At 44.9% G+C, this 13,281-nt stretch overlaps 1 protein-coding gene across 2 annotated transcripts in view; it reads left to right on the top strand.

Annotated features, from left to right (window-relative positions):
* plxna2 (plexin A2) overlaps window positions 1–13,281 on the top strand; it is a 192,531-nt gene that overhangs the window by 72,363 nt on the left and 106,887 nt on the right. For both annotated transcript variants that reach the window (XM_069704184.1, XM_069704183.1), the window contains exon 4: window positions 5,055–5,189. In XM_069704184.1, coding sequence (XP_069560285.1) covers window positions 5,055–5,189 — 135 coding nt within the window. The remainder of the gene's footprint in view (window positions 1–5,054; window positions 5,190–13,281) is intronic.

The following is a 13,281-nucleotide window of genomic DNA, read 5'->3' as shown; positions in this document are numbered from 1 at the left end:
ACCCAGGATTCATTTAGCACTTTTCACTCAAGTAAATTGCTTCACACAGACTCTCACGGTTGGGGATCCGGTGTCTGGCACTGTGTTCAAAACCAGAGACCAAAGCAGACAGACAGAGGGAGGGAGAGAGAGACGGACAGAACGGAGAGAAAGAGGGAGAAAGGCAATTTGAATTGGAGTTTGGTCAATCTTCAAACGTTTTTCTAGGGTGCTTACATGGTCTGATCAAAAGCACCCCACTGGCACAGGCCCTTGTTGCCACAAGGGGAGGCCTCTGATGCCTCTGCCATGGCTTCCCCGCTGGCCAACCCCCAACCTCTCGTCCGCTTAAGCCTGACTAGGTGCTGCAACATAAAGTTTATACAGAAAAACAAAAAGTTCCCCTTTTTAAACCCGTTTGTTTTTGCAGGATGTGGCAGCTTGGGAACGCTGCCCTCTCTCATGAGCACTCAGCACTCAGAAATAAAACATTTTTCAAGATAAGTAAACCTCGGCTTCGGGTTGTGAATTATATAATAACATCGTTTTAACGTTATTCAAATGGAAATTAGTTTTCCACTGTTCTTAGCAGGAATGTATGAAAGTTGTTCTATAACAATATATTATTTTCAGTATCATAGAACAAATTATGGTTTACGGTAAGACATGCTATCTGTGTAGTAGAGTTTGGAAGCCTAAAGTCTGAGTACATGAAAGCTTCAGTTAATAATTTAATAAATGTGTCGTTAATGTATGAGATCATGAATTAAAGAGTTGGAACTCATGTTACTTCCTGACAATTTCATGAGGTATTTATTCATGAAGTCATGCTGCAATCCTTGATAATTCATTCACCCTGAAGTGAAGTTTTACCTGTTTTTCCCATAAACAAATTAGTTCAACTAAAGGCAACATCATGTGCACACAGGTTTAGAGATGTCCTTTGCTCTCAGCTGACACAGTCCTCCTTTTGTAGGTCGACCAATCCACTACATCAGTTTCAGCAGAATCTTATTTTTCTCCGTGTTTGTCTCTCACACTTAAACCAGGCCGAGGCAAATTATTACTTGTACGAGTAAACATTAACGTGACTGAATATCCCTCTCCAAAAAGAAAAAGGATTATATCATTAAAAATAATCTTATTATCAGCAAAACATCCAATCCCAGACAATTCCTTAATACTGGGTTTAATTCATGTCATTGCATCAACATTAAGCCGGTATTTGGTTTGGTTTGGTTATTTGGACAAAGAACTCTTGCATTTAATTAAGGAAAAACATAAGATTACATCAATAAACAGCAACTGAAACCTAAACAATATTTTACTGAGTTTTTATTTTACCAGGAAATGTTGATGGAACAAATTACGAAGCATCATAAATGCAAACCAAACCCGGCGGTCCGTGAGACGTTGCAGAATAAATGTGTACATGGGACAAACGGTGTGGTCTGACCCACTTCGTGGCAGCATTTGTCATTAGAAATGTTGATTTGTGTCTTACACAGTCAAGGAAATGTTTTCCAAAATGATTTCAAAACTGATGAAAGTGGTTGGAAAACTAAATATGGCAACCCTGCCTGAGCTCCAGGATTTGCTGAGAAGTTCTCCTACTCTGAAGCCTGGGGACAGTTATTTCTGTACTTAGTTATCGGGGCATCTTTCACCATCGTTTTGTGTTTGGATTTATATTCGTAGGATCGTAATTTTTGTCAAGACAGCGCTGTTGTTTTTCTTTTTTTTTTTTTAGAAAAAAAGTTAACTGCAGCTCATGGTGCCTCCTGGGAGCATGTAGTTTTTCACCACGCTCATCCATCTTCACCTTCTTCTCCCCCCTCATTCCTCATTTTACTCAGTTGCAGCTCTCGAACGCCGGTGATAGAGAGAGGCTATGGCTAATGGCGGTGGTGTTGAAATGGGGGGGACCGTTTTAGGCCGCGCCGGACCAAAGGACAGCTCTCTGGGGCACCAGAGCATGTTGTTGCAGTGGATGGGTTCTCCTAAAATAGACAGATAGTAATATTGTCAGAGTGGCTTGAGGGGTATGAATCCAACCTGTTGGCAGCCTTCTCACTCCAGCTGATAAATAATGCACGGTCAAATGGAGCTAAGATAGCGTCCGGCTAAATGTTGAAGTAAAGAGATTCTGTGGAAATGGATGTTTTTGGGAGGCCTGAGAGTCGCTTTCTTAGGCATAGACAGTCGGGATAGTAGCGTGGGAGTGTGGCGTTTTTGACAGAATTATTTTTGGTCTACTGAGCGCCGGTTCCTCCATTTATTCACCCCAGGTTTGTTTTTTTTGTTGTTGTTTTTTTCAATTTTTCCTTTTTGTGTCTCATTCGCCCACCCAGAGGTGAGCCTGCCCTTCAAAGTACTTCACATGTAACTAACCCACTTCACACAAATGCACACATTTTTTTTCCCCACTTTCTTGCAATGTTGTGGGTGTTAGTTTGTGTCTACGTGTGTGTGTGTGTGTGTGTGTGTGTGTGTGTGTGTGTGTGTGTGTGTGTGTGTGTGTGTGTGTGTGTGTGTGTGTGTGTGTGTGTGAGTAACACTCCCTTTTGCAAGATTTACAGCTGCTATATAAAGAGCTCTTGTTCATGTGCAAAGCGACTGGATGTGGGTGTGTTTGTGTGTACGTAGTGGGATGGTGAGAGCTTTAGTGTCAGTAATGTTGATTCCATTATTTTCTTTGTGTGAGCCATATGCCTGTGCTGTTGGGGGGGGGGGGAATTGTATAGGCAAAATAGTGTTTCTCCTAGACAGACAGCTGTGGGAAGGCGGGATGGGTCGCAACCCAGGTTCCAGGTTGGAATTAGCCGTTAGCATCCTTACTAGTTTCAGTACATACGAGTAGGGTGGGTTTAAAAAATGCTGATATTCTGGTCTGGTTTTTCAGCAGTTTCGGTTCGAGTTTCGGTCCATTGATAGCTTAACTCCAGGCTTTTATTGAGCTTTTTTTTTTAGTCACATAATAAATGTAGTTGTTAACAACTTGGGTAAGGTTCACCTGTGTCTACCCTCTGCTCGGCTGCGCTCCCTTCATGAAACACAGACACAACACGGAGCAGAGAAACAGACAAATTACCGTGACTTTCAGTGAGAGAAAAAAATATATAAGCGACTCTCACACTGGGCTGAAATGAAACGGGTGCTCAGCAACAAAATAAATAGTAGTTACTAGTCGTAACTGCAGTTCTATGTAGTATTGGGTTTCCCCTACAACGGCAGCGGAAACACTGCAAAAAGAAGCAGAGACTGAGCAGCAGACACGGGGGTGGTGACCTGGTAAAATCCCTGCATTAAATGTGATTAAATGTGTTTGCTTAAGAGGACAGTTGATATAACAAAGTGGAATACTGATGCCTGGAGAGAACAGTTCTTTTTTTTTTTAAATTTCTGACACACTCGAAGACAACTAGAGTGTGTGTGTGAGTGTGTTTCAGGCCAAATGTGAAAGCAGAGGCCCCTGGACAGCGGTGAGAGACTGTGTGATAGCGATCTGATTCAGATGAACTGCAGGCGTGCAGTCGGAAGGTCGGGTTATCTTGTGATCCCCAGTGGCAGCCTGCTAGGACGCACACATCACAGCATGACAGACTGCTCCTACGGGTGCACACACACACACACACACACACACACACACACACACACACACACACACACACACACACACACACACACACACACACACACACACACACACACACACACGTGCGCACACACACGCACGCGCATAAACGCACACAACACCCACACTGACACAGTAGTGAACAGAACAGTGCTGGTCTGGCGGCGCGCCGACATGCTTTATGGATGAGCATATTTGCTGAGGTCTCCCTCCACACTGCAGTGTCAGTAACAAGATGAAGACTGGCACGGCCCCCGCATCCTGCCTTTTCTCCTCCTACATATGGTTTTCACATATGTCCTGTTTTTCAGTGTTTGGATTAGCCTGCCAAGGTCAGATGTAGGTCAGCCCTGGAGAGCTCCACCACTTTGAGCTCTGCTCCTTAACTGTGGTGCCTGCTGTCTTGTACCCAACGAGCCCTCAAGCTTTGAAGGCAAAGCTCCGGGGGCTTTGTGTGAACTTGTATCACATTTCCTCTTACTTGACCATCCTGCAGTCTGACACACGTTCACACATATGAAACATCTCCTTGTGTGTGCACACATTTGTTCACACGCAGCTCCACACTTTCCCAGTAGATCTTCTTTTGACAGACATATGACCTTGACTTTCCCCTCTCTGATGTTTTATAGAGAGAGCCTCGTTGCTCTTTGCTGCTGTCACGATGTGAATAGATAGATGAATGTTTGGGTGGAGGCAGGCAGACAGGAATGGACAGATGATAGAGCCATCAGCTTTCATGGTTGGAGGAAGGCCTAGTGAAATGTGACATCACAGAGACATCTCTCACGCCCATCGTCTGGAAACCGACGCTGCCTTTAGGATTTGCTGTCATATTTATATGTTTGTCGAACAGGATCTGATGAATACAGAAGAAACATGGCAGGCATTGGCTCATTTTGGGTCATGGGGAGGTTAACTATATATATATATATATATATTAGAAGGCTTTTTGCAGTGTTTTTGTTGTTTGGTGGTCTTGGCCTCGAGTTCAAAACTTTATTGAGGGAGCGCATCATTCATCAGGAGAAAGAGGAAAGGAAAACAGAGCTAAGGTTTCACAAAGGTCTAATAATGTTGGCTCATAATTCTTCACGGTTTTTGAAACCCCATCCTCCAAGTAAAGACAGACCGCTGACGTTTACCTCATACCATGACATTTTACAGTTTCTCATAATTTTAGCAATTAAAAATAAGAAAATTCGAAGGTCAATGAATTCCTTTTCCGTCATTTTCAATTCATCAATCTTTTACTATCACAACAGTTTTCACGGAGAATTTCCGCCAATCTGAATCTCAAAGTAACTCAATAATGACAATGTTTCTCGAGTATTATTTGACCTTCATCTGTCATTCCTGTCAATCATCCTCTCTGTTTACCTGCTGTCATACTGATATAAATAGCACATCTCTGACCCTGTTTGTGTTCTGTTTCCATCAGATTCGCGTCGACGGGCCTCCTCACGGTGGCGTCCAGTATGAAACGATGTCGGTCATCAAGGACGGCAGCCCCATCCTCAGAGACATGGCCTTCTCGCTCGATCGCAACTACCTCTACGTCATGTCGGAGAGACAGGTACGAGCTGGAAAAGATGCAAGCCTGTAAAACCTGTGGTTCCTAATGATACAAGTGTGAGAATGGATGGTTTTAACACGGCTTTCGTGTGCGTATGCATGTGTTTAAAATGTCAGGCGAAGTGTGTGAACGTGTGTGTGTGCGCTCCAGCGGGGCCCCAAGATGGCCCACCTCTCAACATCACCGAATCCACCACCTACTGTTAGATATAAATAACCTGGGTGGCACAGCGGGGGACATTGTGACAGCGCTTGATAATGAAGGAGAACAATGAGGGCAGGGACAAAGGAAGAAATGGAGAGACAAGGAAAAGACACGGTGGAATGATAGGAAGAGAGAGAGAGAGAGAGAGAGAGAGATGAAGGGCACTTGGCGGCTGGTTGGCTGAGGCAGAGGATGTAAGGAAGAGTGATGAGGGAAAGAGGGACAGCTGGAGGAGTGTATGACTTCGACTTCGACCAAAAGAGAAGGCACCGAGAGAAAAAGAGGCAGACGGAGTGCAAGGTCATCCTTTCACACCCCTAATGAAGTGACACAGCATTGCGGGGCAGGTGGGAAGCAGCCGATAGCCATCAATGCAGCTGACATACTAAGCAGGTAGGGGAGGTGAGAGCAGACGTGGGCGGAAGAGGGGGGACTCAAGGACAGAGGGGAGGTGAGGCAACGAAACGAGAGGAAGAAAACATGGAAGGGTGGGAGAGAGATGACAAGAAGAAGAGGAGAGGAGGAGGAGGAGGAGCAGCTGCAGGGGAGCATGGCAACGCAGCAGCCCCAGAGACAGGCGACGTGCGAGGCTGTCAGTGTGAGGTGATAGATTGCCATCCTCTCTCCTTATCTCTTCTTTTAACACACCAAACAACTGGCTGGCCAGAGCTCGCGGGTTAGGAAGCGTGGTGTGAAGGAGTTATTTAGACAATCGTATTGCCGAGAGGAGGAAAAGAAGAGCAAAAGCAGATTCGCTACAGTTGTTTCTCTTTTCCTTCAGCACGTGACTAACACATCGTCGCGCTGTGTGTGTGTGTGTGTGTGTGTGTGTGTGTGTGTGTGTGTGTGTGTGTGTGTGTGTGTGTGTGTGTGTGTGTGTGTGTGTGTGTGTGTGCGTGTGTGTGTGTGAGTTGTTTTGTTCCAAGCAAAACAATTGACTGAAAAGTTGCTCAGATTCAGTCCGACAATCAATGCTTTAACCATTACAAGGTGCAATCAAGTAGTTCAGAGACAGAGTATAGTACCGTGATGTGCACGAGCAGCGGGAACCTTTTAGCCTGGTGAGAACCAGAACACAATATCACTGCGTGAATAGGAGTTTGGCCACCCTCCAGAGGGAATCGGTTGCAATGCCACAACCTTCGGGTTGATTTTAACCGGCCGACACTTTGCCACCACTGCAGCTACCTGCAGCTCGTATCCACCAAAGTGTTGTTTTTTTTCCCCTTAGTACAGCATATATATATTTTTTAAATTGTTTTAATGAAGGGCAGCAGCTGGACGAGGTGCTGAGCGTTCATTCTGGTCACAGAGTTGAAAAATGTTGACGCTGCACTCATCACTGTCACTAGCTGTCCAAATCACAGTGAATGACTACACTAATAGCGTAGGCAACACTAATGCGAGCCGAGATCCCGGACTGTATTCACACAGAAGAAAACTGAAGCCGTGAGCGTCAGTCGGCACGGCCAGGCTACGAACCTTTAACCTTCGTGAGTAATTATTCCCAAGTTACGTCGCTCGATTAGCAGCAGCACCTGAGTTAAACGCGTATTTGTGACACCCGACGTGTGCGCATTCATGATGGTTTGCTTCCTTGTGAAGGTCATGGGCTCCGGCTGCTTCGTGCACATCTTGGCGCTGCGCTGCGTCTGTGCGAAACAGGAGCAGTCTCGGACTGCTGCGGTTCTTTGTAACGCTCGCTGTAGTGAAGCTCAAACTATTTCTAGCCTCATATCTCTCTTTATTAGTATTTGTACAGCTCCTGGACCAAAATATTTTACCGTACAACATCTTTTTAATTCTATTTTTGTACGTGTCTCCAATGTGAGAATTGTGATATTTAATTTCATCCACAAACACAATCGGTGTCCACGCATAATGAAATGATGACTCAAGGCATGACACAGATTCCACAAGTAAAGAGCAGTTTGTTTGGAGTCGAAAGTCTCTCTCCCATATTTACTAAATCCTTTATTCCCATTTAATCCGCAGATGGAATAAGCTTTTGATGTCGAGCTCATAACTGCTAGTCATCTGAATGAGAAGTGATGTTGGTGAATATTATTAGCATTCAGCATGTAGACTCTTCTGTCTTGATCTCCAGGGGTTGGGGAGGATCGAAGCCGACACACACGCACACACACACACACACACACACACACACTGAAACGTTTATTTTGGGGATGTTGCCATGCATGTTCAAGGATAGCACTTGATAGTCACACTTGACAGACGAGCTGGATTGGGATTCAGTGTGGCCAGACTCAGCCTTTTTCCAAAGATTTGTCAGATTTAACATAAACAGTTTGTGTGATTCTGGGTGATTGAAACTAAATGTATTGTTTTCTCATAAAGCTTTATTCCAAAATGTGATGTTTGAAAGTTCAAAGCTTGGACCTGTTTTAATGTTAAATTCACACACTAACATGCATCATATCAGATGTACTCTGCCCCACCTAACCTCCCTCTGCTCTGAGGGATGTATTAAGATTGTGAAATATCTGAATGAGGAACCTGCGAACAGTATCTGCTGAACAATACGCAGCCGAAACCTTCGAACCAGCCCTTTTGCACCAGCACTCGGTGGAAAATATATATTTGACCTTTAGCTTGTCATGAGCGTAAATGTCACCTCGAGATACACTTGAAGTCCCGCATCCAGGACATCACGAGATAGCTTGTCTGAGCCCTGCTTGTTCCCATGTGTCTGACTGATGCCGTCGTCTGAGGCCGAGCACATGGTGAAGGGAGTCGGCGAAGAACAAAGGAGGGATGATAGCAAACAGAAACCAAGGCAGATTTGGCTCTAGTTGCATTTCCTACTCCGAATAACAAAGAAGTCCTCTGTGTTTGGCACAGTGGGAAAGGGGGAGAGAACACAGAGAGCAGCAGAGAGACACAGACACTGAACGAGTCGGGGAGACGGACAGAAATTGGGCGAGAGAGAGAGAGAGAGAGATATTTTCCGTGTGCTCCAGAATCCGTCCTCTCACGTCCTCACACCTGTCGCCGTGTGTGTTGTTGTGGCTGCGAATTGTGGGATGTGCGAGGCCTTTGTAAATACAAACATGCAAACAGCCACCCACTGAGACACAGACACACACACACACACACACACACACACACACACACACACACACACACACACACACACACACACACACACACACACACACACACACACACACACACACACACACACACACACACACACAAAACATGTGCTTCCTCAGTGTTCATTTGCATAGGTACCGACATAATGCACCGGCTCTCATGTACACTCGCACGACAACAAAAAAAATAGAATTACAGACGTATGCAGGCACCGTGTCTCTCATTCAGTATTCTGATGGGAGTCTCCATAAGGCTTTGTGAGGCATTTCAAGCAGCTTTTTCCTCTCACATTTTACGCCTACTGCATAGATCTTCTTCAGGCTGACTTACCTGCATTTTCCATTCAACACGGGTCTGCACTACTTCATATCCAACCTGGAGCGTGTCGTGTTTTATCATACTTCCTGATTTGGTTATGTTTCCTTGATTTCTGTACTTCTTGAGGCTAAACGTTGTTAAATGGTTTCTTTTTTGTCCGTTTTGTGTTTATTGTCGCCATTTCCTTTAGTCATCAAACATCAATCCTCCTTTTTATTGCGTAACTATTTCACATGCCGTGTCTGTAGCGGGAGGAGAACACATTTCTTGTCCAAATTGAAAGGCCGCGGGGGTGGACGGTAATGTGGCGATGTATTTTACGATCCAAACTTTGCACGTGGGAGTTTTATTTTGAAAATTGACCGGATTTTCTCAGACTGACTTCCTGCCCGGCCGATCTCGCCGCCCATCTTTGGCGGGGCGGTGCTGCGACCCGCTGATGAGGCGCTGCTGACACGCACCGCGGTGCAGCCAGTGGGACATGAAGCATTGACTTTAACGACGGCGATTCACTTCACTCCGATTCGTGTCGGAGACGTAACCGATGGAAAACCAGCCGTTACACATTCACAACCTTCCCCAACTTCTATTTCAATGAACTTTCTGCTTCTCTTGTTCTCATTTGTGTCTTTGTCACCCTCATTCACACACCTCCGAATATATTCCACAGCTCCCTGTTTCATATTTGATCCATGGTGCTGCCATGTTAAACTGTGCTTTTGTTTTGTAGATGTAATGACAATAGCATTCACCATATTGATGATGAGGTGAGATTGGCCCAATGCAAGGCAGCGCAGTGGAACTGATGAAAAGACCTGGCTCACTGACTTTCTCTCTCCGTGAGCTGTGTGTGTGTGTGTGTGTGTGTGTGTGTGTGTGTGTGTGTGTGTGTGTGTGTGTGTGTGTGTGTGTGTGTGTGTGTGTGTGTGTGTGTGTGTGTGTGCGCGCGCCTCCTGTAGGGTGCTGTATCGTTACTGACAGTCCTGAAATACATAACAGCAGGTTTTCATCTTAAGATTTATCTTTGTATATCCGCTATAGTGCTTCTATTGAAAAACCTCCAATCATGCTGCTTGCATCATCCCCGGATTTTCACACTTGGAGCTTCGTGTCTTCCAACTGTCCTTGAGCCTCCCGTGATTTTGCAGATCTATTGTACGGATTCCTGCCAGATCACATGTTTAGAGTCATGTTGCGCGAGTCATGTGTGAGACTTGCTTCTATATTTAGACCGATAATCCTGTAATTTTGTGAGGTTTTTTTTTTTTTGGCTGGGTAGCTGTGCCACCGGCGAGCACAGTGAGGAAGAGGAAAAAGGTCAGAGCTGTTTTGGGAGATTCGGCTGAGCTGCCTCTCAGACACGTCTTTGACTTTTTTCCTCCCTCGCCGCCTTTTTGCGTCTCTCCCTCTGTCGGAGTCGCACAAAATGCCCCCCGAAATGTCTTCGCGTTTCTGTAACACTTCGCTTCATTTGCTACTGCTTCTAAAACTGTAGGTTTCAAACTTAATACAGCATCTTCCGCTGCTGTTACACAGCACACGTGGGTATGTACTACATAACATCAGCAGGTTTCACATGGAAAGCCACATACATTAAAAAATAAGTCATACTTTAAATGCATACAGTAGTACTACAGCGCTGTAACAATTCCAGCAGCTGATCAAACAGGTCGACAGAATATTCATGTATGAATGGCAGCAGGAGCAAAGCTAATCCACTGCTGCTTTCGCCATCTCGTGCAAATGGAATGAAACCTGCTGCATGGGTAGAGCCATGTGAAAATGAAACACACGGTTGAGCTTAAAAAACAAGAAACAACACAAACTTTCTCACCTCCTGGATTCGCACCTCATTGTCCCCTCCTACCTCCTAATACCGTGAAAAAATGTCCTATATTGCCGCCGTCGCGGGACCTTGGTCACATGACATTTACGTGCGTGTAAGTTTCACACTAGCAAAACGTGGAACTGTCACGCATAGACAGGCCAGAGCGTGGCTATTTCACGTTTCGCTACAGTGGGCTGGAGTTTGATACTGGGTTGGTTAAAAGCGACGGGTGATGTTTACAACACTGTACTGATTTGCTTCGGAGTTTGTTCTACGAACAATGACGTGAAAGCTACGTTGTTAGCTAACTGAGCTAACCAGCTTACCAAACTGTGTAGTAACATGAGTGTTTTCGCATTCCTGGTACGATAAGCGGACACAGCTGGGATTCCTGGACTGTGGTGATTTAATACAACACAACGCAAGATCACCCTCATTACACGGAGCGAGTGTGATCTTGCGTCGTGTTGCATCTGCGCGAGTGTTCGGCCTGGCCTCGTCTCCTTCACCGTCTTCCTGTCGTTCATTACTCGCCCTCTCGTTCCCAAGTTATCGGGATGTATGCACCTAAGAATGCAAACGGGCTGTTTTTCAGCGCAATGACCAGGTCTTTATTTGTTTGTGTGTGTACTGTATAGCATTTGGGAGTTGGAGCCTGCGCACCTCACGCTGTGGCTCTAGAGAAGACCCTAAGCAGCGTTATTTCTTTGTTGTTGGTTTATCAACACAATGCAGCATACTGGGATAAATGGCGACAACTACTCCCGGTATCAAATGGGGTCTTATGGGGCCGAGATTATCAACATTTGTATGAGGCCCCTTTCATTTCATTTGTGGTGCATTGTGTTGTTGTGGCCGTTGGCAGTCAGCAGCGAGGTGGAAGCTCATCACACACAGCTGAGAATCAGTGACTGCGTTATTTCGGTTGCTTTGGTCAGTGGCCAGTGCACAAAAAAAAAAAAACAGGCTATAATGTATTATTCATGGGGAACAATCGAGGTTTAACATCTGAAAGGGTTTTTGAAGTGATACATGTGGCGTGGCCTCAGTTCTGCCTGAAAAGCTTTTTGAAAACACCTTGATAAAGAAGAAGAAAAAACAACAACTCAGAAAATCCTCGCATTAAAAACAATTAAAGTCGTTTTATCATGTCGTAATTAAATCCCAAGAAAAGAGGCAGGTGTTGACTTTGTAATGGAGCGCGATGGTTTTTGTAACGTTTTATGGCTTTGGCTCACAAGAGTACATAATAGACCTTAACAGACTTAATAGTGTTCCCAGTGAAATAGTGGCCCTCTAATTGCCAGCTCTTTATAAGGATAAGTGTGAAATTCTCGCTAGCATGACCAACTAAGGGATACTGAGCTGGTTTGTAAAACAGACTCGTCTTTCATGGACAGACACACAGTCCTCCCCCTATAGAGGCGTTCAGCCATGTGCTGCTGTCACTCTCCAGTACACTCCTTGGCTCTTTAGCAAACATTAAACCCCCCTCAGCTTCCGATCCTCGTACGCCATCCTTCCTCCCTTTCGCCAGCTTCATGTATGGAACAGCAACATTACAGCTCGCAGATTATCAAACAGAAAAGAACAGCTCCTTTTTTTTTTTTTACTTTTTTTTTTTTATTTCAGGCCTGGCAATTTCTTCCAGGTGCTCAGCTGTGAAATTTGAAATCCATGCATGAATTCTTTCTTTTTTTTTAAATCCTTCTTTTTTTTTGGTATGAGGTCTCTTCTCAACCCCCCCCCCCCCCCTCCAACTCCTCCTCATCCCGCTGACTTCCCTGTTTCTCTCCTTCTTGCTTCCCCTTATCCCCCAGAACCTTTGTTTGGCTGGTGTGGTTTAGATTGGGAGGAAATGGGTTCAGTGGTTATCAAGACAGGAGGAAATAGAATTCCTTCACACCTCGTCCAGGCTCAGATTAGCTGACATGCTTCTGGCTCATTATTATGAAGGACTTCGATGTGCATGACACACTGATTTCATGTGTTAATGGGCATGGAACACATGATGGCTTCCAGCCATGTCTTCCTTCCACTGTGCATTGTAGGTCTCAGAGCTCCGAGACAGACTTAGAGAAGGTGACGAGCAGCAATGATGGCAGAAAGACTTGTATCCCAGATTTGCTGTTTACTTTTTGTCAAGATTCAAACAGAAACATTTTAAACAACTCATGTAATAATAAAACATTTTGGAAAGCTGCAGGGAGGAATTTTTGTACATATATAAACTCCTTGTTTTCCCGAGAGTGCAAAGCTAGCATGTAGCCACAATAATGAGAAACACAACGGGCTGAAACAAACAGGAATGACCCTTTTAGTATGTGTACTGTTCTTATTTTAGTCATTTATTTCACAGCTCACTGGAAGATGCTTTCTCCTTTATCTCATAGCAGAGAAACAGTAATCTGGTCGGGAAGGAAACGGTCAGGTGAAAATAATGGACACAGCAGTTGAGTAAAAATGGCACAAGGTCAAAAGATTAGCACGTTATAGCTTCTTCTTCCCATTGTTTGTTCGTTTACTGTCAGGATTGAGTTAAAAAAAGAAAGAAAAAAAAAAAAAAAAAAGCGGTTTCTGGCAACTACCCCAACAAGCGCTGCCCTGCTGTCCTTTGACCCTGTG

This window comes from Brachyistius frenatus, unplaced genomic scaffold (assembly GCF_029030835.1).
Source record: "Brachyistius frenatus isolate BFR_SWC_R1_liver_20210118 unplaced genomic scaffold, ASM2903083v1 Contig_50, whole genome shotgun sequence".
Lineage (NCBI taxonomy): Eukaryota > Metazoa > Chordata > Actinopteri > Embiotocidae > Brachyistius > Brachyistius frenatus.
This window is presented reverse-complemented; position numbering and strand designations above follow the sequence as displayed.